The following is a 27,249-nucleotide window of genomic DNA, read 5'->3' on the forward strand; positions in this document are numbered from 1 at the left end:
GAAGCCCAAAGAGTTTCTTAAGGCACTCACTGCTAGGGAGAGGATTAGGTGGGGACCATAGCCCACGTCAGCCTTATCTTCTATTACAGAAGTTCAGTACAAATGGAGTACAAATGGAGCTTTTGTGGATGATTTTACTTTAAAAACTGGTAGGGAGGTGAATTTAAAACTAGTGAGGCATCTGGAGACCAATGATTCCCCCAATTTGATCACAGCCCACATCTGCACTCCTGCCAGCAGTGATTCAGACCTCTTCACCTCTCACTGTCCCTGTCCTGATCACTCACAAGAAACTAGTCACTTTTCCTACATACTAGCGCTATGTGGAGTCCCTTGCTCTGGTCCACCTGAGAGCACTGGCTGGGAAGCAGGAAGAACAAGGCGGTCCCATTCTGCCAGTGGGTGGGTGTTACAGTTCCCTCAGCATTCTCAAGGCTGGGGGCAGAGCACTGACTAATTCTACGAGAAGCAAAGTGAGGACTGACAGCTCACAGGATAGGAAGCCCACCCATTATGGGCTCCAAGTCTCTAGGCCAGAAATGGCTCCCGTAGGCCTCTTCCTGAAGCTTGCTGTTGGCCTAAAGCCTTAAGTCAGGCCTGGCCTCAAGGCTATGCAAGCCTGCCTTACACCAAAGAATCATGGTCATTCAGAAGTCACCATAGCTACTTAGCTGAACTCATCTGAAACAAAAGCAGACGAAGAGGGATAAGCTGGTGGGAAAAGAGCACTGGCCCCTGCTGCTCCAGTCCTCTGCTGCGGTGGTCAGAGCCAGCAGGAGCCCTGTCTTTGCAGAGGGTCCCATACTGTAGTCAATTACCACAGAGAAAGTGCATCCTTGTTCACACAACAATGCTAAAAGAATACATTTTGGAAATTAAAGCCAGGAGCTGGAATGAGGGCAGACAGACATTTGCCTCCAATTATTCACACTGCAGGAGTAAATCTAAGGAACGGAAACTCTGAGCTCACCCCCAGCCAAAAAAAACCTTTCAAGTAGGATTTAGGGAACGACTCCTTGCTGGGCAAGTTTTACGATCTTCCGACCTCAAAGAGCACATTTGAAATAATTCTTACATTGAAACTGGGACTGCAGAGTTTTAACATGCCACCTTGGGTTTTGATGGCTGTTTCAAGTGCCATCTTCCTCAAGGTTGCTAAGGGAACCGTTTGTTCCCTGGATGATGAGTCAGAACTGCTAAGTGCTGGCTTCCGAAACAGAAATGACAGAAGTCAGGAATGGCTGTATCCCTAAATCATTCAGTCACATAAGTCATGTTAATAAACCATTTATTTCTCAGCAAAAGCCCAGAGTGGCCCTTGGGATATATGTAATTCCTATAAATGCTGATTTTTTCAGTCTAGGGACATATCTGATCTCTGTGGGTGGTGTGTGTACACACACATGCACAGAAAAGCCTAGAGGTGACAGGAGCACAGGCCGCTTGCCTAGTGTACACTATGACCAAGCGGAGGTTGGGGTGTGAGGAGCGTTTTCTGGGTTCCATTCTCATTACCTGCTGGGCATTCAGAAACTTAGCTTTCTAGTCAGCCTGACTCGGAGTGAAGTGCAAGGTTCAGAAGAAGTTCAAGGAGAGAGACTCTCAGCGTTCACTGCCATGACCTTCCTGGAGTGGCTTCCTTTCTCCTGGGGCTGCTCAAAGAAGAAATACCTCCCACGGGGAGAGAAGGAATTCCTTAGGCCCGTGCTTCTGAGAACACAGGTGCGGAGAGCCTTCAGAAGCTTTCCAGGCCCTGCAATGAGGCAGGCGGAAACACCTGTCCAGCAGTCCAGCAGAAGGCTGGCTACTGCTGAACGCACACACATGCTGCATGTGAGTATTTGAGATGGGCACAGAGGAGGATGTGGCTCCAGGGAAGACATGCACAGTCTGGAATTCTCAGGGGGAAATGAGGCTTTCAGTACAGAGAACTGTGAGTTTGGCCATGAGGTAGTTCCTTTGATTGACATGTGGAGAGTATTACTGTGCTCATCAGAAGCGGGGCATGCTGGGGACACATGTGACAAGGGACCTTATGGACAGCAGGCAGACTGGATGACATATGGAGAACATGCTAACTGACAAGGAGCCACAGGTGTCTTTCCAGAGTCCCGGAAGTGATGATATTTAAGTGCAGACCAAGGAATCACGCACTCAGAAGAGGACATACTACAAGAGAAGGCTAGAGAAAAGACATCTTAACAGGAACCCACACTAAAAAGATGTGTCTGTGGAGACAGAGTGCTCAGCGCTGAGAAGAGGAGTCCCCAACACCCTCAGCCCAAGTTCCTATCACGCCTGGCTTTCCTCTGCCATTACTCCAGCCTGCCTTCTACCTTGAAATTCTTCTGTGATTCCGAAGTTGGGCTCTCAAGGTCGATGAGTTTCTTTAGATCCTCCTCAATGGTGGACTTGGAGGTGGGCTTGGGGGATGCCCGCAGGTCCCTGGTTGAGGCTCGGAGTCTAGTGTGGGCCATCTCATTACCATCACTCTGATGACGCCTGCGGGGAGAGATGGTGAAAATGGAGTCCATAGGATTGGCTCAAGGGCATGGGGGCTGGGAAAGGAGGCAAGTGAGCCGGGTGTGGCTCCTGTTTCCATAGAATCTACTCAGGTCAGTGCTGGCTGGAGAAACAGAGCCAATGTGAGACACCAAATAAAATCTGCTCCATAAATAGATCCTCCTCTACAGGAAACCATTTGCCCCATTTAGCCAACACTAGCAGTAGACTTGACAGGACACCAGAGTCGGATCCCCAGGGCCACCTTTATACAGCGGGTGCAAAATGACAGGAATATTGCTTGGAAAGGGCCTTTATCCTTTGGGGCAGTCACTCGATTTCTAATATCCTCGCGGCCCTATGGGCCCAGCTAAGAAGGGGTCTACAGAAAGGCCGTGACGGACAGAAGGCTGGAGCTCATCACCCAGAAAGTGTTGTTCACACAGCTCTTTCTGATGACAGCTCAAGATCTCAGATCAGAATGTTTCACGGTACATCTTACTCAAGCAATGAGGCAGAGGAATAATTCAGAGAAAAAAAAATTACTTAGCAAATAAAATCTCTTGGGGGAAAAGGGAAAAGTGTGATCAGAATACATTACCTGAAAATATTTTTTCCCATTTAAAAAAAGAAAGAAAAATCCCTCCAATAGGCCAATCCCTCCAACACCAAGCCCCTAGCCTGGCATCCTGGGCTAAGAGACTGCCCTAGCTCTTTCTGTGTGCCAAGAAAACCAACCACTACTTAGAAGGAGAAGAACTCTTACTTTCTTGTATCCATAAATCCCACGGAGTTAATGGTTCCTTCTGGCTTTTTCCATCCAATCAGGTACTTGCTAGTGGCACCCTGGCGGGGGTAGAAAGTCCTGGGCCCAGAGGAGGATGAGGACGAGGAGAAGGATGGCGCGAGCTGGGAGGACGTGCTGGGATGAAGTTCCTCTTTGGGTGAGCTTCGGGCACTGGAGAACACCACTGGGCTGGCAGAGTGCCGGGAGCTCATGGTGCTGTGGAGAGGTAGGACAGAGACAGTGACTCTTGTGTCTACCCAGGGTCGCCATGTCAGCTGCAGAAGTGGTGTACAAGGTGGGGTAAAGGTGAGGTTAGGGAAAAATGAGATCTGAATAAAAATCAACGATTAAAAGGGATGGCCACCTGGCCTTCCTGACCTCCCCGTGTTATTTAGCTGTCTGCTCTCAAAGTGCTCTCAATGGGGTGTGGTTAAAGAAGAAGCAGTTATGGCTGAGGGGCACTTTCAAACACACTGGCACCACTGACGTCCAGAAGGGGCAGGGGACAGGACGAGGAGCAGAAGCCTCAGTATCTGTCTGTCTGTCTTGCTTTCCTCAGATCTGGGGGTTACAGTGATGCTAAGACCAGACTAATGGCCAGAGGGAGACCAAGTCAGGGACACAGCTCTCCTTGACACCCACGGCCAAGGGCACACAGAGGTCTGTGTCCCTGTAGCATCTAGCATTCACAGTGACTCACGAAGACTGCTCATCACCAGACAAGGTTTACGGCTGAATAAGGCAGACTTTTCTAGGCTGGGGATGAGACCGTATCTCATCCACCCACACGCAGGATCCCCGTACTTCCTTTCTGAGGTCCCTCAGAACCCACGTCCACACTATGAGCATTGCAGAGTTCTGCTTAGGAGAAATCTAAGGTCTGGCGACTTCTACAACAGACGTAATGTGGCATTCCTTGGTGGTACTATTTGCCAAAACTAACTGTCCTGAGGGAACAAGAGCAAAGCACCAGTCCGTAGTGGTGTGCAGCTGCGACAGAGGAGCCACTCAGCGATGGGAGATATGGCAAAGGGGAAGCTGGAGGAGGTCCACGGGAACTCTATCTTGGCAACTTTCCTGCAACTGTGAAGCTATCAGAATAATTTAAGGGTTACGGTAGGAACGAAACCCAGAACCCACTGGTGGGACAATATGGTGAAAACAAATCTTGACACTCTGGCCTCAAACCAGATCAGTCATGGCTATACCGTATATTAAAACAGACCCAAGGATTCTGAACCACAATATGGGAGAACATTTTTATAATAAAGGCAGTGTTTTTATAAATGAAAGCACGAAAGCCCATTAAAGTTAAGAAATATTCATGCAGGCTGTGGTGGTGGCACATGTCTTTAATCCCAGCATTTGGGAGGCAGAGGCAGGAGGACCCGGAGTTAGGGCCAGTCTTGTCTACAGAACGAGTTCAGAATATCCAGGCCTACACAAAGAAACCCTGTCTTGAAAACCAAAACAAGAAAGAACTATGCATCCAAAGGGGCAGAAAAACACACCCAACAATATGTTCCTATTCAATACATAAGCCAAACCCCTAGAAATAAACAAGGCAACTGGGTGAACACGTGAAAGGGGCAATGGTCTGAACAGTGATTTCAAAGGAGAAATTAACTAAAGGAGCTGCAGGATGACCCTCTGTGCACTGTGAAGACGAGTTGCTCTCATTGTTAATAAAAGCTGATTGGCCTATGGATAAGCAGGATTTCTGGGGCAGAGAGAAGGTTGGGCAGAAAAGGGCGGAGTGAGAGGAGATGCCAGGAGACGCAGAGTGAGCAGGATGGGAAGAACATACAAGGTAAACAAGCCTTGGGACAGCTCGTTAATAGAAATGGGCTAATGTAAGTTATAAGAGCTAGCTAAAAACAAGCTTAAGCTAATGGCCAAGCATTTATAATTAATATAAAGTCTCTGTGTGGTTATTTGGGAGCAGCTGGAGGGAAGGAAAAGTCTGCAACATAGAAGACACGAAAACATCAGCACTCACCATCACCAAGTACCAGGAAAAAGAGAAAGTAAGTCACAAGAATATCACACATCCGCCACAACAGCTAAATTAAAGTACCACACGACAGAGAGGACACGCTACAGCTCTTACAGACTGCAGGTAATGTGTTCCTGTTAAACCTTTTTGGTCAACTAGATCACAGCCTCTACTGAGGCTGAAGATATGTCCTTCAGACATAGCAATCGCTTTTCTACCTACCACATTGAAAGAAAGCACACCTAAGTGTAACTAAGGTATATTCAGATTTCTGTATTATCCTCAGACCAGAGATAACCCAAATTGGAACCAACGAAGGAAACAAATTGAGGTGGCTGGGAACATGGGGACAGACCTCAGCACTGTGGGATGGATGAAAAAGACACCACACAGAGGGTGTCATCCTGTTCTAAACCCAGAATCAAGGAAAGTGAGTCTGACCAGGGAAGGAGCGGGGTCAGAGTGAGGTGCAGGGATGTCAGTGATGGTCTAGTTTGCTTTCTCTATAGTCTTCACAGAGGAGTACACACATACTGTTGCTGTTTTTTGCAATACGAATGCTAGCCTTCAGAGAAAATGTCCACAGGAAAGCAGAAGTCAATAACATGAAGGGAGGGGCCCCATCAGCATTTGAGGATCAGCAACCAGAGCCAGACAGGTTTTGGGGAAGAATATGTCTGGAGAATGTTCAACATGAATGTGGTCTGACTACTTCAGAAAACAAATAACCAAATTCTCTATTTTTATAATGATATAGAAGAACTGGGCCCAAACTTGGAAAGATAGAATAAAAAAACAACTAGTCTTACTTTACCCCAAGCATTTTCTTTCCCCCAAGTATTTTTTCCAGCTAGCGATGACAGGCAGAATCCCTACAACATCTCCAAGGACAACATATATTTAATGCGATGTTGCCTCTTGATAAACATTCTATCTGGCTGCTTTTAAAACTAAGAAGAAGGATCAGAGAGGTGGCTCAGTGGTTAAGAGCATGTGTTGTTCTTGCAGAGGACCAGAGTTTGGCTCCCAATGGCTTACCATGACCTGTAACTCCAAGAGAACCAATGTCCTCTTCCTGCCTCTGAGGCCCATCAGGACATACCTTTGCTGACATACACATATAATTAAAAAAGAAAATAACACATCTTAAAAAGAGTGTGTAAAATTAAGTGATGAGTATTATATCAGTACAGTCAAAACAACCAACAGATCTCTGCTACAGAAAGAAGATCCAAAGCGTGAGAATGAAGTGAAGGAAAAAGGGAAGACTTCAAAGGGCTAAAGAGTGCGCAGACAGGGACCAGAGGCACAGCACACATCAGGGAGGCAGTGCTGGCCAGTCAAGGGCTTCTGCAGTGCAAGAGGGCAGCCTCAGGCAGGCTTTAGACAGCATGGTGGGATGTGGGTGTGCCCATTAGTTATGTAGGGATGAGATTCTAGTCTTTGGTTTGCATATTTTAAAATTAATTTTTTGCTTTAGAATCTCTTGACACACAGAACACAGTTATGAGGTCCCAAGTCTTAACCCTGGTTGACATCTAGATCAGGACTTAGTACATAAGTACTAAGGATATATAAGTAGCTGTGGATAGTCACATAAAGGGCAGCATCTTAAAAATGATGACTGCATCTCCTCTCCAAAGACACTGATGCAGTATGTGGGACAGGGTGGGCAACATGAGAACTCACACTTCCAACGTGTTCCCAGAGGCTGCTGTGGTCCATGGCCCAGGCTCTGAAGTCTACTGTACTTGAGGTACACCTTGTTTTGCCATATTTTGCTTTCAAATACTTTGATATTCCATAGCTATTCAAAAATTCTGGAACTTTAAAACGCTAAAGTTGAGTCAAAACAGAAATAATTTGCCAGGACAATAGAAAATAAATGACACAGTTCGTTAATGACACAGTTCATTAATTTACAAATCATCCTGCTACGCTGCACAGATCTGTGCCAAGAGGAAATTAAAGAGGAGGCTGGGGAATGTTCAGAGGAGACAGCAGTGTGTGTGTGTCATGTATGGTTTTCTTCTCTATGTGAATCCAACTGTTATTTCCCCAACTGGCATTCGGGGAGTGTCTACTAGAACACAGACTCTCAACGGCGGACTTTACCTCTATGTGGCCGCTACTCCCAGGAACCCAGCAGGCTCTTACCAAAATACTTCTGCCCAGAGCAGACTACTGCATACTTGATTCTGTCTGGACTCTATCTTCCTGATTGGGGATAAACCCATGGGGGACTGAGATGTTTTTTCTTGCTTGCTACTGCATGTCCCATGCCTAGAATAGTCCCTGGCAACTGTAGCCACTCAACACACGATGAAGGACAAAGCTAAATCAACAGGAAGCTGGGGATCCACCTCAACTGTCTGAGTATGGATGCACACAGCGCTTTACCCAAACTGTACTTAAAACTCCAGGTTAGTTTTTATTGTAAATTAAATTAATTAAGATTAATTAAGCCTACAAATGATGCTTCTGCTTACAAGTGTATCCTCACTAGGGGAGCTGCTTAATTTTATCCATGACAATGACGGCTAATACTCGGTCCCGGTGTGAAATGTTTACTAAATGTTATAACCAGGCAGCCCCACTTAAGAACTGATTGCATGTAGAAATAAAGGCACAAACAGAAATGAATGAAAACTCACTGGCCTGTCTTCCTTCCTTAATGTACACACCTCTGGGAGCAGAAGTCGGGCCTTCACCTGGGCACCTTTAAAACACGGACCTTGGAGCTCTAACCCCAGAGATCTAATAAGACAAACTGGAGCAGTGTCTGCATCCCTGGTAAAACTCTCCCCGAGTGTGCTCCGGGTTTCAGAACCGCCCTTGAGTCCAGCTGAACTGCTCGTCCTGCTCTAACCTGGTCAAATCCCCACTTCACATCTGCTCAGGTCCAGGAATTGAAACCATGTTTCTAAAGCAATACTGTGGTCTCTACAGGAGCCAAAGTCATTGAAGAATTGAGGGTTCATATGACATTTTTTTGAGTCAAAGAAACTGTGTACTGAAACATTTCTAGGGATTCTCTTATTTTCTAGAACAAAGAACTGGTATCTGAGCTTATAAACTTTTTACCTACTGACCCTACAAAGAAAGGAGACAGCAGGATGGGGGAGCACAGATGTCATCAATCAAATTTCCAGGTACCAATCCTGCATACTCGGGCTGGGGATGCCCTTCTAAATGTCTGCATCACCACAGAGACCATCCTCTCCTGTGCTGCAACAGCTGCTGCCCACTGTCAGCTATGGAGAGTTGCCAAGGGAAGACATCTCATATTCAGACGTGGCAGGAGGGCTGGAGTTTCAGTGCTGGCCTGTGAAGGATGGTATTTTCAGAGAGGGAAAAGCAGCAATTAGTCACCTGTCAAATGGCTGTGACAAAATCTGAGCAAAGGCTGGGTGCTGGCCTATGACCAAGGAGAGGGGAGTGACAGGGTGTCCTGGGATTGCTTGTGCAAATAACAAGTCTTTGGGTGACAGATAATGGGGATAATGATGAAGCAGGGCTCCTCCCACTGGGTTCAGCACTGGCGAATTCTCGGCTACCAGCTCCGGGCCTCTGGTGGGTTTCAGGAGACACTAGTATTAAAGCACTAGGGGAGATGGGCAGTAAAGTCTGGTGTTTAAGCTGGCCAGGAGCGGAGTGAGCATGGGAAAGAAAGCTGCTCATTTGCAAGAAGCAAGTGTCTGGTGAGCAGAGAGCATGCACATTCAGCCTGGGGAATGAGGTGGGTGCAGAAGAGGCCTCATGGATCACTGTGGATCACAAGGTGAGTTAGCCCACCCAACTATGTAAATAAGGAGCCAACAAGATGCCTGTGAACATTACCATCTTAAGGAGCATAACACAGTGTTGTGTTCAAGTCTGGTATCAAAAAAAAAAAAAAAGAAGGAAGGGAGGGAGGGAGGAAGGGAGAGAGAGAGAATTAAAGAAACAAAATAGGAAGCTTGAGAAAAAGGCATGATTGATTAGGTTCGAAAGAAAAAAGGTATCATGGGAGTTGTGGGAGACACCCGCTCGCGGTAGGGACGAAGCTTAAGAAAACAAATGGTACTCTCTTGCCTTGGTCACATTTCCAGAGCTATGCTTTTGTGACTTTTTTCATTCTCAACAGGGCCAGTATCATGACAGGACAGTAAGAGATGGGCCCAGAGTGACTGGTCACAGGCCACAGAGCTGGAGGACAGTGGCAGAAGAGACATGACATTGATTTTGGGTTCAAATTCACATTCTTGAGTCTCCTGCTTGACTTGCCTGTGGTAAAGGGCACAATACATTTTTTCCCTTTCTTTCATATAGTCATTGACTTATATCCAAAAGCTACGTTAAAGCAAATAGAATCGACCAGATCTCCTCTTGACCTTAGAAGTAAAAACAAAAGACAAATATTTACTTTCATGTTTAGAAAGAACTTGGCTGAACCAAACCACTTCTCTTTAAGTTAGAGTGTTTGGACTGTAGTTGGAGGGCTGAGCTCCAGCCGGGAGGCCTGGGAACCTCTTCTGTCATCTTCCTCTCCTTAGTGAGCATACGCATCAATTCCGACCCTGAGAGGATGCTCCAAGTGGCAAATAATGGCGCCCACACTTGCCGCATTGCTTTGGCCTCTACTTCCCGCATTTGGAAGGCCTGGCCTTGCCATGTCAGCTGAGTCAAGGTTGTTTTGAGGGGCAGTGCTGTGGGGCGGCTCTGCATCAGACCCTCAAGCCTGGACAGAAGGCTCATTGCTGGACATGCACTTCACGTTTCAGTCACAGTGGTTCTGTTTTCTACTCCTGCTGGTCCCTACAGCACAGATAAAACAGTCATCACTCCTCCAGGCTGGAGGAGATCCAGCAAGACAGCTCATCCAGACTGACTGAAGCCTGCTCCACACAAGTAAAGCAATGCATCCCCAATGCTCACTGCATGCAGAGCTCTGCACAAATGAAACAGAGATGCCCACAGCTCAACCAAAGTTCTGGGTTTTGAATTCCAGAGGCTGCAACTTCAAATTCTGTATTCTCAACAGAGGGAGAAAAGTAAAGACTGGTGGACCTGGTGTACAGGCCTGGGACCCTGGCTGTCGCAGGAGGATCAGAAGTTCAAAGCCAGCCTGGACAATTTAGTAAAACCCTGCTCATAATCAAAGAGTAAAGAGTTGGAGATGCGGCTCAGTGGTACAGCATCTGGCAACCAAATGCAAGGCCCTGAGTTCACTTCTCAGTACTTGGGAATAGAGGTGGAGGGGTGGGGGCAGTGCTGAAGAAGACAGGCAATTAACTGTAAATTCCAGTCAGAAAAGATTTATGGCAAAAACCCCACTGCATACAGAAACAATGGAGCAATTTCTAAACAAAGAAGGAAACGTCTTCTGAAAGAGACAGAGAATCTGGAGGACAAGGTTTAAACACAGCAGCTGTAAGACAGACACAGACAGCCCAGCAGCTGTGCAAGCTCCACCCAGGAAGCCCCTCACCACTCCCAGGAAAGAGCTTTTCTGGCACAAACAGTTCATTAGCGTATGAGGTCACTAGAAAAGGCCCATCCTCAAAACTGAGCTGGGTTACAGGCGGGCAGTTTTCTTGGGCTTGAGCCGGGCACTCTGGTGCCATTCAGAATGACCAACTTCTTTTTTACATTTTATAGATTAAAAAAAGAAAACTTTTATTTAGAAATAACTTTCCAAAAGCTCGTTCTAGACATGCAAGGCCTTCAGTACTACACACTTCAGTACTACACACTTAAGTACTACAATCTATACACGAGAGCAGATGTGTCTGTAGGAAGCTCTAAAATGGAGTGTGGTTTTCTGAAGAGGCATGAGTTGAGAATTTTTGTGACTTCTGAATTCTCTTAGTGGAAGTGGGAGCATTAGGATGGGGCGTTTTCTGTTTGTCCATTAGGATCCACCTGCTGATACTGGTGGTACCTGAGAACACAGGAGCTTACGGTATGTGTGCTCGGCGGGAAGTCCTCCTCTATGAAGTGACCATAAAAATGTGGTCACTTCTTGGGAAGCCAAGAAGAGTTTTAAGGCAGGTAGAATGGCTGGCTAACAAGAGTGACTGAAGAGGAATAGGTTCTCTAACATGCTAACTTGGCATGTTATAGAAAGAAGTAATAGGAGTTCGGTGTGGCATATCCTCCCCTAAGGGCTGATGTGCTAAAGGCAATGCCTCTCAACCTTCCTAACACTGCAGTCCTGTAACACAGTTCCTCGTGCTGCCGTGACTCCCAACCATAATATTATTTTCATTGCTACTTCATAACTGCAATTTTGGTACTGCTATAAATGGTAATGTAAGTATTTTTTGGATGGGAGGTTTGTCAAAGGGGTTGCAATCCACTGGTTCAGAACTGCTGGATAAAAACTTGGTCCCTCAACTGACCAAGCAGGGACTAGATCAGAACAGCCTGGCGCCAATAAAGGAGTGACCCACTGGAAAACTCACAACACAGTGGCATTTGAGGGTGGATGGGTGGAGAAAACTTTGGAGCTAGGGTCTAGTTAGACAAAACAGGTTTCTGAGGGCATGCTCTTGCTGCCCCATGTGTCTGTCTCTCTGTTTCTAGGCCACCATGAGGTGGGGGGCAGGTCTGCCAGTCACTCCTACTGCCACCATGTTGTATATCCTGCCTTATTCTGGACCCCAGCAATGGACCCAGCACATCTTAGACTGAAATGCTTGACACCACGAACCCAAACAAATCTTCCCTCCAGTGAACTGTTTGTGCCAGGCATTTTGTCAGTGACAGAAGCCCGCCAACAAGAGGGCCCATGTGTAGGTATGAGGTGGGCTCTTTAAGTTTTCTGTAGAGTGCGGGCTCAAGGTCAGCAGAACTCGAGCTCTTTGGGACTTTTTAGCCACTTTCATTAACTGACCTCGCCAACTGTCATGGCCAGAACTCTTAAGGAAAAACCGCTCCAGCTATTAAGAACGTATTAAAAATTTTGAATGAATATATTAAGTTCGTGTTACCTTCACCTCTTCTATGTTCACATTTCTTTTTTGAGTGATACATTTTAAGATCCAAAAGGGAAAGAGCAATTATAAAATAACAAAACTTGAAACCTAGGTTGCACATTCTCTACCCCCATAGCAAGTTATCTGTAGGGATGGCCTCTCTTAATGACATTCAAATATAACATTCCCATGTAATTACCAACCCACATTAAAGCAGTTCTCAAGGGGTGCCACAAAAAAAAAAAAACAAAAAAAAAAACCTGCGCAGTCATCACCAGGGAGACTGGAGGACATAGGGGAAGGCCGGGCCTAGTCAGAAATACGGAGGGGACTTAATCACTGTAATTTAAGTTTTGTCACCGAGTCCCAGGTACAAGCTCTTTTACGCACTGTCAAGAGAGCTCCACGCTAATTGCTGGCCCTGTCTTCAGAGGACAAAAACACTCTATTTTGCTGTGATTTCAGCTTCCCCAGCCATGCACATTTGTGGCTTAGTCTTCTCTCCCTCTAGAAAGAGGAGGCTGCTACAGCTCACACTAGCCAGCTCACTCTGCCAAGACCAACAGACCCAACTTACAAAGCATGCCTGTTTACCGGAGTCTAGAAACCAGTGTGACTCAAGCCTCCGGTGGGTGGGATGCTCTGCCACCCTCCTGAAAGACCACATTCTTCTCTAATAAGTTTGACTTTCAGCAGTACATCTATTTCTAGGCAATGACTTCAATGATTCCACATGGCCCATCTGAAGCAGAAGATCTAGATAATCCTTTCTGAAGCAGTGGCTGGGTCTGGTCAGCACAATGAAAACCCAGGTGCCTGCTTCTAGTGGTGGTGGTGTGGTATGCTGTGGGGGTGGGTACGAGGAGGGGGGAGAAGGAGAAAGATCCCTGGGAATCACAGCACAGTCTGACACCAGGGTCCAGCTCCTCTCAACCGTGCTCTGTAGTCACACCATCCTAGACTATCCCTTCCCAGCTCACATCCTGCTACCTCGGGTTAGACCAAGGATCTCTCTTCAGGTGGACTATTGTCTTTAGGAAAAGGTCCCCTTCTCAAATGAGCAACTAAAACCAAGGAAACAGAAATCTAGGTTTCTAGAAACTGCTCAGTTCATACACATTCTGAGGAACACTGGCAATCTAGCAAATATGATGGAGCAGCCTGCAGGTCACTATTCTGCCAGGCTGTCTATACTGCTAACGGCATTTGGGGCCCACTTTTCTGTTCTACTTTTCTAAACATATCCCTTACCCTTGTTGAGCCAAATATTCTAGCTCCTCAACTGCAGGACAGCGGGCTCCTGAGGCCACTTTCTCTAGGTCACTGTGGCTTGAGGGCGATGGGAGTTTCCAGCCCAAGGTCATTTTAAGATCTCCTAGTAAAATCAGAAGTTACACCTAGATAGTCTCACCAACATGACTGCTCAAACACGGACTGTACAAGGAGGACACCAACAAACATGCCAACTGCAGGAGGAAAAGTTCACTAGGTCTCCACCCTACACAAAGAACTACAGGTAACTAAGGGAAATTGGAGTAGGAAAGGTGGCTTCCCCAGGGAAGAGCACAGCAAACAGCTGTCCAGTGACAAATGGCGGCCCTGAAAACTTACATACATGTAACATTCTATGAACTGAACGGGTCACATTTGGGAATATATATACAAATATGCATATAATAATTAAAGAAAAAAGAGGCCATGAATTTGAAGGCGTGGGGAGGCATATGTGAGAGGGTTTGGAGGGAAGAAGTTTTAGAGACTAAAATACAATCTCAAAACTAACACGCTAGAAAATGGAGATGCCACGCAGAGCACAGCTGGTGAGAAGCACCCAATCACACAGCCTCCACCTTAAAGAGAAGAGAAACTTAAAACCTCCTTGGCATGAACAGAGACACAAGGAGAAAGCTGAGTGCTAAACTGAATTAGTTAAGTACAAGTAAAGTTGATGTCTTTTCCCACCAGGGTGGTCTGGGTTTTACTAGCAGATTATATACATGTCTTCTCATTTGGAAAACTCAAAAATGAGTCTCCATTGCCAGGTGGGGCAGCCAGGCTAGACAGTCACACACTGATCAGCAGCTTGCAACAGTGGAAGGAAAAAGGAGAAAGACCAGAGATGCAGAGGCGTGGAGCAGAAACAGAGTCCATCGCACCATGGACTTAAGGGAACCGAGAACAGCACTGCTTTCGCTTAGTGGAGTGGTGAGCAAGCACACGGAGGAGAGGAGTGTGCTTCCCTTGTGGAAAGGGCATGTGCACCTTAGCTACGCTTTTCTGATGAGCGTCTCCACCATCAATGCCTCACTGTCAGGAGCCAGTAATGGAAACATAGGATAAGCAATGGGCCAGGGTGTGAAGCTAGGAAATGGTGTGCTGGGCTCTAAGGAAAAGCTGCCAGTCTTAGGAAAGACCACTTTGTTTAAACAATATAGTAAAGACTTTCAAGTACTTTCAAAAATCTATAGCACTCTATATTCATTATATATCAATACTGAAAATCAAAATTAGAAAACTCTAATTCTGGAACACAGTTAGGGAAATTAAAAAAAAAAGCAGCTTTACAGTGAATATATCTGCAACATTTTCTCCCAACCTGAAATAACACACTAAGATTGCTGAACTATTTTGCTGAGAAATAAATGGCATAAAATATAACAGTATATAAAAATATACAGTGTTTATAAACAAATGCACACAAACTCCAGTGCCCCGAGGACATCAGCGCACACTAGAGTTGGGGAGGTGGGAACCCCTGAGGGCAGGCAGACTTGGAGGGCACTGACCTGGTGTGTGACGCAGCATCATTTATGCTGAAGGTGCTGTTCTCCCTGGTCAGAGGACTTGAGCCGCCCTGGCTCTTGCTGTGGATGTCCAGGCTCAGAGAGGACTCTGCTTTCCTGTCCATGCCGTGGCCCTCGGTGTCTAAGGTCCGATCTGCCAGGGAGAGCACTTCGCTGGAGCTGTGCCACAGGGGTGCCACCTTCTCTTTGCCTGGCCCCGAACGAGGCGACGAAGTGGCGGCCCCCAGGGAGGCCGTGCTGCCGTGGCTGAGGCCGTAGGAGGTGGTGTCGATGCCACTGTCGGCAGAGGTGCCCTGCAGGTAGTTGTAGCTGTTGAGTTCGGATTCCGTGCGGTCGCCGTCATACCACTTCTCGTCACTGTGGGCACTCGATGCATTGCTGGAGAGAGTGTTGCTGCTCGAGTGGCTGGAGTAGTGGCTGTCAGACTACAACAGAGGCAAGCCTTACTCACGCGCAGGGGTCGCACCATCAACACCGAGAACCACAGGGCTGGCTCTCTGGCACATGTCTAATTAAAAAGCTCCATTAAAAACTGAAAATAAGTTAAAGTGCCTAGGAACAGCACTTGAACTGATGGGCTCAACTTGATGTCCCGGCAGAGATGTCCACCAAAAATTCATTTCCCATTATTTCTCTTAGGCCAGCACAATAACACAATAGTATGGAGGTCACTTTAATGAGGAAAAATAAAGGCTGTCATTGACATCTTTACTATCTTAACATAGAAAGGAAATGACATTTCCAAAAGGCTTATAATTAGAAAGTGTGCTTGACTCCAGAATCCAAGATGAATTAAGTCCCCAGTCAGCATCTGCTTAGGAGACAGCTTTCCAACCAATGCTGAAAGTTAAGATCTACTCAGAGATGTCAAGGTAACTCAATAAAGGGGAAAACTAGTCTCATCTATAAATGGTGCTGAGAAACTGGACCAACCAACCAAACACAAACAACCAAAACAAGAAGTTTTTGAATCCTTACTACACAGAAACAAAAACTTAAGAGACACTGAAGACCTAAATGTACAAGCTAAACTTTTTAAAACACAAGACAAAAACATGTGTTAAGTCTCTGTAACCATGGGTGACATCATGGTTCCTTAGACAGGACACCACAGGGACAACAAACATGTAAACTGGATTTTATCAAAGCTAAAATGCAATTAAAAATGGAGTGACAGGCGAACAGGTACCTCTGAAAAGACGTTTAGATGTCACACCACACAGAAAGGTGCTCAGTGTCACGGCCGTGGGGAAGTGCAGAGCAGAGCACAGTGAGGACTTCACACACAGAATACCTCACACAAAACAGCAGGCTCAAGAGGAATGGAAACTGGGGTGGTAGTTACAGTAAAACAGCTGCAATTCCATTTTTTAAAACTTTTTAAATGTATGTGTGCATATATGTATGTGTGTGGGTTTTTTAAAAACTTATTTATTATGTACACAGTGTTCTGTCTCCATGTATGCCTACATGCCAGAAGAGGGCACCAGATCTCATTGTAGATGGCTGTGAGCCACCATGTGGTTGCTGGGAATTGAACTCAGGACCTCTGGAAGAGAAGTCAGCATTCTTAACCTCTGAGCCATTTCTCCAGCCCCTGTGATTCCATTCTTGATGGAGAATCAAGAGAGATAAAAATGAAGATTCACAAAAATATATGCATGAGTGTTTATAGCATTAATCACAATAGACAAAGTAGACTCAAACCAAGTGACCATTAACTTATGAATAGATGAAAAATAGAATATACATTATATATAAATTAAGACACAGATGGCCACAGATCATGATTCATTCAAGTGCAATTACTCAAAGTAGATTATTGGTTCCCTGGATCTTAGAAGGGACAGGGAATTGGAGGTGACTAAACAATACAGGCTTCCAGAGTTATGAAATGTTCTGCTATTAGATCATAGTGTTGACTGGACAACTCTTTGATCATGTATACATTATCATAAATTACATTTATTTATTTAGGTGTATGTGCATACATATGCTACAATAAGCATGTGGAGGTCAGTATACAATTTGTTGGAGTTGGTTCTCCCCTTCCACCATGTCAGTTCTGGGGGTTGAATTCAGGTCAGCAAGCTTGGCAGCAAGTGCCCTTACCTGTTGAGCCATCCTGAGTCTTTTTGAATATATTAAAAACCACTAAATCATATTTTTAAGTGGGTATGTGAGTGACATCTCAATAAAGATATGTATGCAGTGGCTGATTGCCTAGACAGAATGTTTTATAGACTTCACCAAAGAAACAAGCTTTTAAAAGGTATCCGAACCACCTTCTGGTGTACAGATGGTTCTGCAAGTTGAACTCAGGGTCTTGCACCAAGAGTGAGCAAACACCCTGCGAGGAGATACATCCTCAGCCTGTGAGGTGATACTTAAAAGGGAGGGAGACAGGAAGCTCAGCTACTAGCTGGAGACAAGATGAGGAGAAACCACCGTGATGCATCTGCTGGTGGGGGAGGAAAAGCCCTTCACTGGCCAAGAGCAGGGAGGGAGGACACCTGTTTGCCCTTGCAGGGAAACCCTCACCACGGAAAGCCGCCATCCAGCACTTTACTAACGGGACTCTAACTTTTCTCAGTAACAAGTACTGCTCATCTCATTTCACGCTAGAGTCTTGTAGCAGCTCAGGATGCTGCCCAGGCTGCACACTGCTAACTCTACCTTCTGAGTGCTAGGGTACCAGGTGTGCGCCATGCCTGGGAATTGGGGCACTCCTCCAGCTTTGTCCCTGAGCTGCCATCGTGGTGCCCCAGCCACAGGTGGCTTCTGAATCTCAAATGTGCCTGTCCTGAGTGAGAGTGAGCTGAAATATATCTGAAATTTTCTAGAAGCCAGAAAGTAAAGATAGGCAAAACTAATTTAGGTAACATACTTGATCTCACCAATGTATCCAAATACTATTTATTAGATACTCAGTATAAAAACTGATAATGAGAAAGGGAAAATTCAGATTGGTTCAAGTATCAATCATATACAAGTAGAGTTGTGAAGAACATGGATCCTAGCAAATCTACAGAGCAAAGTCTAGGACACACAGACTTGCTTGGTTTTTAGCTTCAATATTCATTTCTCTGGAAGAAAGCTGGAAGAAACTTTGAGCATCCTCAAAGTCAGCAAACAAGAAATGGAGAATTTCCCCATCCCAACAAATGACCCGAATGCAAATACACTTTCCACAAGGAGACAAAAGGAGCAGGCAGGGAGTGAATGATAACTGGCAAAATATTTTGTGTACCCAAAGATAATGAGAAACCACGTCAGAACAGAGACAATATATGCCACGGCAGACAGGAGAGTCAGCAGGGCTGTGGTCACTGCGGGCCTGCCTGGGTCTGTCTGACCTGGCCTCACTCAACTCCCAGTACTTGGAGGGTAGAACCTCTTGGCTGCACAGCTCTCTTTCTAACATGAGGACCTTTTCTGATTCCTGAATTTTTCCCTAAAGACCTGTGGGGATGCAGATTTACTCCTCAGGATAGAGTTTACATTAAAGCAACTCAGAATCTGGGCTGTGCAAACCCCAAGTGCTGGGTACCTTGTCTTCTGCCACAGAGTTGGGGTGGAGCAGGTAGGTACCATTTTTGAATTACAGGAACCACAACATTGCTGGAAATCAGTTATTTCATTACGCTTACGGTGAACTTACATGGCCTTGTTTGTTTGGAGACAAGTGAACCACCGGATCCTGCCGAATTAATCTCCCACTGGGGCTGTCTCGGAAAGCAGGCAGTACCTTTGATACTGCTGGGAGATGGCATGTAGGCTCTGGAACATAGCACATAAGTTAGGGTGCAGACACTAAGCAAAGTACAGCTGCCACACGGAGATGGCCTGCCACCATCTCTCAGGGCTCGCTGACCAGCCAACTCCGGGCACCAGCAGTAAGCTTGTTAGGAGTCTACACTAGAGTCAGCACATCAGAAACTAGGTGACTGATGAAGAAAGCTTGCAGCTGGTGACAACATGTCACATCATACATATTAGCATAGCCAAGTGCCACCAAACCAAAGGCCATGAATAACGCAGCAAAGTTTGTAACTAACTATTGCTTTGGGGGACATTCAGAACATGGGACATGGCTAAACTCATGAATTATTCACTGCAGCGAGGCAGACCTAACTTTGTGTCCACTCTCTAGACAGGCACGGATGCAATCATGATACTTACCATGACACTTAGGGAACATTTCGCCTGTGAATTCATGCTGCCCAAGGACAAAAGAACTGAATCCCTGAGGTCCTCTATAACTCTAAGCTGAGCATGGTAGAACAGACACACAGCAGCTAGTTTACTTCAAATGATCGTTTTTTTCCTTTTGGGCGCCACACTGGCAGTCAAGATAGGGTCCCCAAAACAAGAGGCAGCGATTTACCCCGACTGCCTAGAGCTAACAGCAAGAATTATGGACTTCACCAACACCCTTCCTGACCTGCAGAGAACCAGGAGGCCTGTTCCTGGGGTGACTCGACTCTATTTCGGGAGCAGGGACAGACGCGTCTACCCAGCAGGTACCAGTTACACCTACTCCAAGTCTGGGGAGGTCAACTCTATGCCTCACATACTAAGCCAGGAAAAACCTAACTTACTCTTCATATATTTTCCCTAGGAAGGCTGTCAGGTATGTCTAACCTGAGGTCTACAGGACACATGGAAGCTGAGGACGGCTATGCATGCAAAACAACAAAAAAGTAAACTCATTGAAAACACTATGGGGACCCCCCCCCTCTTTTGCAACAGGGTCTTACTATGCAGTCCTGGCTGACCAGGCTGGCCTTGAGCACACAGAGATCCCCCTGCTTCTGTCTCCTGAGCACTGAGATTGAAGGTGTGTGCCACTATGCCCAGGATTTTTTTCCCTTTTTCTTTATTTTGTAACCTGACCAAGTAGCTCTTGAGTGTGACCTTCACAGATAATCAATTTTCAATTGATTTCAATTGGCAATTTCAATGCCAAAAGGTGCTGGACATCAAAAAAGCCCTGGATTCCTTATGATGTGACAATCAGGGAAGGCTGGCTTGTTCTCCAGGAATGCTGGGATCCCAAAAATAAGAAACGTACTTCAGCATTTTGAAACAGGATCACACTCTGTAGCCTGTGCTAGCCTGGAACTCACTTTGTAGCCCAATAGAGCTTTGAACTGATGGCATTCTCCTGTCAGCCAGCCCCCATGCCCTAGTTTGGGATTAAAGGTACGATCCCCATGCCTAGCTAATGGATTTGGGGAGAAGAAAAGCCATCAATTATACTTCGCATGGTATAGTGAATTCTTCCCAGGGCAGCTCTAGGGGCACCTGACTATCAGTTTGATTTAAAGCTATATTGCACTGGAGGGATGAACCAGTGTGCTCAGGGGATTCATCCAAATTCACACTGGCATCATAAGCTGTGAAGATGCACTACACAGAAGGAGATGCAGGAGGAAGAAGACTGGAGAGCACTTCATGTGAGGAGATGAAAAGGGATGTAACTATTCTTCTGGTTCCCAGACCTTCTGATTCCCGTGGAAGTGGAAGCACGGCCCTGGACATACAAAGGCTTGCTGCAGCCTTAGTCAGAGTCTGCATTGGGAGCCAGAACAAGGCACTGAGGTGATGCTGCAGAGGAACTTGCTCATATGGATGTTACTATCCCAACAGAACCAAAATACATGGGACTAAAGACATCTGTTAGGAGCAGGGAGCAGACAGATGATGCTCAGGTTTTCTGAGTTGGGGTGGATGGGATAAGACTGGGAGTCACAGACGGGCTCAGTAACAAAGCACACTGGAACAAAGCCTGTCTTCAGGACCCAGGAGCCACACTTCTCTTCATCAACTTTGATGTATTTACTTGGGCACAGTCATTTGCACAGGCAAACCTATTAACTGTTAGGTCATTTTTGCCTTAAATGTTTGTTTCAGGCATGAAATGTACGTCTCTTTATCCCATAACAATGCTTTCAGAAAAAAGAAAAAGGACTCCAGGATGGAGGCACAGGATGACAGGACACAACCAAGTTTCTGATGTACGAATTAGATTGGCATCAAATTTCTGGTGTATCTGTTAAAGTTTAATCACTGAAATGACAAAATTTTCATTGTCGCAAGCAGTGTTCACGGTGCCACTGGAGACAGGTTTCTCCTCCGCATCCTCAGAGGGATAGGTACCTGAACAAGGCCCTACTGAATCCACTCCATTCTGCCGTTTTGTTAAGGAACCTGAACAAGGCCCTACTGAACTCACTCCATTGTGCTGTTCTGTTAAGAATTTTTCTTAGTTGACATTCTAACAGTGGAGGAGAAAGCATTTTTTAAAATGTCCATCAGGCAGGGGAGGGTATCTAACCAAGATCAAATGTGACCAAACAAACATTCAGTCTCTTCCTGCCTGTACAGAGATTTCTTTCTCCTTAGAAGTCAACATTAAGGATAATAATAATCTTCTCAGTCACAAGGCAAAACTAACCAACCAACCCACCTAAGCAAGGTCCTGAGGACACAGGAGCTTCAGCAGACTGGCCATTAAGCAGAACCCCTGGTCACTCCAGCTGACGTTTGGGGTCACTGGGAGCCCCTGGGCTTATCCGTTGCTCTCATGAGCAATAGTCTAGCAGAGATCAATTCTCACGCACACTTACTAACTAGGGCATCCTTTACAACTCCGTCCCTGTTTTGACGCTATCAAGAGGTACCCTGCTCTGAAAGCACTTTAACGTAAATCACTCACTCACCCATCTGGTCGGCAATGCTGTCCTCACTTCTTTGCCAGCTGGGTGTGGACTTTCCAGTGACAACAGTGTCTGACTGAGTGTTCTGCCTGTCGATGGAGGCTGGGGATCTTCGGCTCACCCCAAACCTGTGGTGATTCCCAAGCAAAAGCAAGACACATCAGAATCTTTACCCACAAGGTGGAGTACTGGTTCTGATGACAGGTATTACCTGTTTCTGCTTGCACGCCTGTGCATGTAGACATATCTCTCTGCTCAGGGAGGCAGGCCTATTATTGAAATCAAGTGTTAACTAGGGCAAGGAACTTGCTGACGAAGGCCCAGAGAATAAGAAACCCAAGTCCACCAGCCCACATTGCCAAGTTCAGAGTGCCATTTAACACCATCCCACTTTAAATCACTCATACACAGCTTCCAAACAGTACATCAGTATGTGTGTGGGGGGGTCTCTTAATTCAATGAGGCACTGAATCATTAAGTTACTCTTGGGTCAATTATTTTCTGAGCAATGTACTCTATGAACTGAAAAACAACTATCATTTACATCTTATATGAGCCACATTCTAATTATATGAATTCTAAATTGCTATTGGGAAGGGCAATTAGGAAGTAGGTAAGCTGGCATGTAAAATGGTAAATATCTACTTTTTGAAAGAAATTTATCTATTTAGTGAGCCACTTTGATTTTCCCCTTGAAAAAATAGTAATGTTTATTTTAACTAAATAATATGAAATCATGTCTCTATCAATATCAGTATGAATGCTGATACAAATTCTGAGGCTAGAAAGGGCCAGAGTATAGAACTTAAGTATTTATGTGGAAATTTACTATATTTTCCATGTTTACTGTGGTGTTTTGAATAAAAGTGGCCTGCGTAGACGCATAGGGAGTGGCACGTTAGGAGGAGTAGCTGGAATAGGTATTGGAGTAGGTGTGGCATTGTTGGAGGAAGTGTGTCACTAGAGGCAGGCTTTGAGGTCTCAGATGCTCAAGTCAAGCCCAGTGTGTCATTCTCTTCTTGCACCTACAGATCCAGATGTAGAACTCTTGATTCCTTCTCTAGCATCATACCTGCCTGCATGCCACCATGCTTCCCACAATGATGATAATGGACTAAACCTCTGAAAGGATAAGCCAGACCCAATTAAGTGTCATGGTCATGGTGTCTCTTCATAGCAATAGAAATCTTAACTAAGACAATTACTAACTAACTTCTAAAGAACTTAGTAAATGACATAGGCCTCTATAGGTTCTGTATCCACTGATGGCTGGGCTTTCCCTGTGATGACAGACACACAGCCAGAACCTGCAAGAGCTATACTGGGAAGTGGGGGACCCTAAGGGTGAGAAAACATGGAGCTGAGATGAGATTGGTGACCTAGGAAAACTGAAGAAAACCCCTGAACTCTGCCTTATTCTCTTTACACACAGCATGGCAATTGGTGTAGGAGGTTCTTCTGTCTATGTGTTGCTTTCATTCATTAATAAAGGAACTGCTTTGGGCCTATAGCAGAGCTATAGAGGAACAGAGCTAGGCAGAGAAAACAAAACGGAATGCTGGGAAGAAGAGGAGGAGAGAGATGCCGTGGATCTGTGGCTGGAGGTAGATGTGCTGAAACTTTGCTGGTAGACCACGACCTCATGGTGATATACAGATTAATAGAAATGGGTTAAATTAAGATGTAAGAGTTAGCCAATGAGAAGCTAGAGCTAATGGGCCAAGCAGTGATTTTAATTAATACAGTTTTTGTGTGATTATTTTGGGTCAGGGAGGCCGGGACGAACAAGTGGTTCCTTGTTGCTACAGGCAATTCCACTATAGAACTCTAGATAGCAAAATCTAGGCAAAAAACTTAGAAAGTGCAGAAAAACTTAGAAGGCTACAGAAATATTTACTGCAGTAAAATATTTAGGAAATTATCTTCCTGGTTGCTGTGGCAAATGCTGCTTGGTTAGAAGCACCTATGTAAGGCTTACTGTGAAAAACCATCTTGTACGTGCAAGCAGCCCAAGAGAGAAACCTTGATTTATAAGAATATTAGGGAAACAGAGATTCACAAATCTGCTTTCTCTCCCCGAAGCAGTGAGAACTCTCAACACTGACCCTTCAGTCCTATTCTAAATGTACACCAAAGGAAGGCTTTCAAAGACAGGTTAAGGACGCCAGTAAGACACAGATTCCGACCTCACTTTCCTCCCCCAACCCTTTGGTAGCAGAGGAAATTAAACTTTCTCCATCTCAGAATTTAAAGGAGATCGTTTTTTTTCTATGTTCAATTAAGTAAATACCAAGATGCTTTAAATTCTGCCTTGAAAAGCATTTCACTTCTTACGTATGTGTGTCAGAGAACCTAAGTCAAACATCTTGTCCCTGAGGGATTTAAATAAAAGGTCTAAATCTCACACTTGGCCTCATTTTAGAGGGTCTTGTTGGAGACACACTTGATGTTTGAGGCACTGGTCGTCTCTGAAAGCAGTTTAAAGCAACCACTTAGCTCACACAGGACACAATCAGTGGCCAGGCATGCAGTCATCTAAGCTGCCCACTTCTCTACAGGAGGCTAGCACCTCTCAAAGAAACTTCTTCACAATGGGCTGGAACCTGCTCCCAGCCGCCATTACAGACAAGTATCATCCCTCACTAGGGACAACTAGAAAAAAAGCTCTCACGGATGACATTGAAATGCATTTCTAAGATGGGAGAATAGCCTTGATGCCCTGTCTGTTGTTGTTGTTGTCTGGTTTTGCTAGAGACAGAGTCCAGGGCCTCGCACTTGTTACCCCTGGTCCACAGTCTTTAACCCGAGTTCTTTTTCTCATGATCTCTGATCCCCATCTTAAGTCTGTACGGTGTCTTTTCTCCCCTGTTCAGCAGAGCACTATGACCCTCCATACTCAGTGTCACCTCTCAAATGATTAGGACAGTCTCAATGTCCTAGGGCCAAAGGTCAAACAGGCATAAGACCCACTCAAGTGTGGGTGGACACCAACAAGGCATACTGTCTGTGGAGAGTCATCGTGTGCTGGCTATTGCTATGACGTCATGCGTGCCTAACACTACTAACAGGTGCCCAGGAGAGCACAGACATGTCAACATCGACTTGACACAGCTACCCTTAATGGGCTAGGGTAATTTCATTCATGGGCAACAGTGAGATACACCAGTGAGCCAGACCACCTCTTGCCCCACAGATGTGCATAACAGTTTTGTGTACTGATGCAAGCCTTTAATCTAGCACTTGGAAGGGAGAGACAGGCAGACTGTGAGTTTGAGGCCAGCCAGGGCTACACAGAGAAACTGTATCTTGAAAAATAAAACAAAAACACCAAAATGCTTTTGGTAGATAGGAGGCAATACTTCATTACTTTTCAAGATCATCCATCCCCAGGGGCAAAGGAATTATGTGGTGCTGTCAGCAATCCAAGGTGAGCTCACCCCTCAATATCATCCAGGGTACAGGCTAGCACTGCATGCCCAGTGGAATGATTACGACCTTGTAACAAAGATGGCGCACTAAGGGCACAGGGCTCGTAGTTTTCCGCATCAGCTACAACACTAATGTCTCCACTCACTTTGCTGATATACTTTTAGAGGATATCACAGACAGAAAGATTTTATTATTGTTAGCTCATTTACATTTCAGTGCTGCAATAATGATGAAGGTATGCTGACTTCTTCATTGCAAAGGCAAATCATACCATTTAAAATCTAATTTAAATAAGAAATAATTAGTTGGGCTTGTGGTATGATACGATAAGTGACTCACAACCTCTCTGCAGGGACTGATGAAGAAAAGCTAAAATTATTTTCTAGTCATCATTGAAGCAATTACAGTAAGATATGTGCACTTCAAACAGGCTACTGGGGAGACAGCAAGGTGGAGAAGGCATATTCTAGAGTGCCTTTATCACCTACCTTCTCTTAATATAAACATTTAACACCACCAGCAAAATATTCATATTCAATATGAAAAACAATGGAAGAGCTGAGGATGTTCTTCCAGAGGACTTGAGTCTGATTCCCAGAACCCACACAGCAGCTCACAACCATCCATAACCCTAGTTCCTGGGGATCCGATGCCCTGTAAGGACCTCCAAGGGCAACAGGCATACATGTGGTACATATACAGACATAAAGGAAGAACATGCACACATACAAATAAATACATCTTTTTAAAAAACCCAACAGAATACTATCATAGTGGAGAAATCTCAGGAAAGTAATCAAATCACAAGTCCATCTGTTAATCAGTCTTTGGGAAAACGCGGACCAAAAGCATCTGACTTTTTGGTGTGGTTCAAGTTCTTTTTCAGAGACAACAGAGAGAACAGCTTGGTTGGTTCTCTTATTTTGGGCAGAGGCAGCTTGTGTGTGCTATGCTGTGCTTCTGTGCCCATGACTTTTGAGCCCTGATATTTGAGTCCCCTAACCCAAAGTAAACTTTAAAATAAGATACAGTTCCTTCCCTTTTAAAATTCTGTTGTTTTCTAGTGACACTGGAGACAAAACCTAGGGCCTCCTGCTAGGTGAGCATGCTAACCTGGTCTACAGCCACAGCCTGCACTGGGAGCTTGGTCAGTGCAAATGGTTACTTTTGGGCACTTAGTGTCAGTGAAGAAGAAAAAGAAAACAACAACCAGTTGGTTGCATGATCTTAATCCCAGAACTCCCAGAATTTGGAAGGTAAACACAAGCAGAACTCTGAGTTCGAGGCCAGCCTGGTCTACAGAGTGAGATACAGGACAGCCAGGGCTTTAACAGAGAAACCCTGTATCAAAAAACCAAGTAACAAAAAATACAAAAACAAATAAACCAACACAGGTATTTTACAAGACAATTTTAAGCTTGGGGTGTCGTTATCTGTCTATCAGCAGCAATATGAACTCCAGCGCAAGCAGGGTTCTTGCTGAGTTCACGTTGGAGGAAATACTAGGAAACTACAAAATCCTTCTGGCGATACTAAATGATACATATGATGGAGAAACTGATGTTTATTGACTTCGCTGCCGCTGGTCATCTTATTCAGGTGGTCTGACCACTGGGACATGCTTATATCTGGAGCATTAGCTCATCTTCCCTGCAGATTGCATGGAGGTTTGTGAGGCCTGCCTGAATGGATATCATTCTACATGTCTAAACGACCATTCTCCAGGGGACCAAATGACATCAGACCTACCCTTCGGGCATGGACTTTTGTCTGTAGGTGCCACCACCAGAGCCAGTCTCACTGGATGAGGATAAGCTGCTGGGGGAGGTACGGCACTGGGATCTTGCCAAAGCCATGGATGAGACTGTCACATAGATGTCTGAACCAGGAGACAACCTGCAAAGTGTGAAGCAAAAACATGAAGTCAGCAACTCATAGATAAAAAGCCCAAGGTGAGTGCATGGCAGAGGATGTCATATAAACGCCACAAAGGCAGTGACCTCGTGGAGATGTGAAAACAATTGAAGCTCACAAGAGAAACCTCCGCCTA

General features: G+C 45.4%; 1 protein-coding gene across 7 annotated transcripts in view; it reads right to left on the minus strand.

Annotated features, from left to right (window-relative positions):
- Positions 1–27,249, minus strand: part of Sipa1l1 (signal induced proliferation associated 1 like 1) — a 280,919-nt gene that overhangs the window by 10,963 nt on the left and 242,707 nt on the right. For 6 of the 7 annotated variants that reach the window (XM_038335800.1, XM_038335803.1, XM_038335798.1 and 3 more), the window contains 6 exons: positions 26,949–27,095; positions 21,774–21,898; positions 18,710–18,828; positions 15,031–15,473; positions 3,269–3,505; positions 2,337–2,502 (listed from right to left, as the gene is read on the minus strand). In XM_038335800.1, coding sequence (XP_038191728.1) covers positions 2,337–2,502; positions 3,269–3,505; positions 15,031–15,473; positions 18,710–18,828; positions 21,774–21,898; positions 26,949–27,095 — 1,237 coding nt within the window. The remainder of the gene's footprint in view (positions 1–2,336; positions 2,503–3,268; positions 3,506–15,030; positions 15,474–18,709; positions 18,829–21,773; positions 21,899–26,948; positions 27,096–27,249) is intronic. The other variant, XM_038335804.1, reaches the window with a different exon arrangement.

This window comes from Arvicola amphibius, chromosome 7 (assembly GCF_903992535.2).
Source record: "Arvicola amphibius chromosome 7, mArvAmp1.2, whole genome shotgun sequence".
Classification (NCBI taxonomy): domain Eukaryota; kingdom Metazoa; phylum Chordata; class Mammalia; order Rodentia; family Cricetidae; genus Arvicola; species Arvicola amphibius.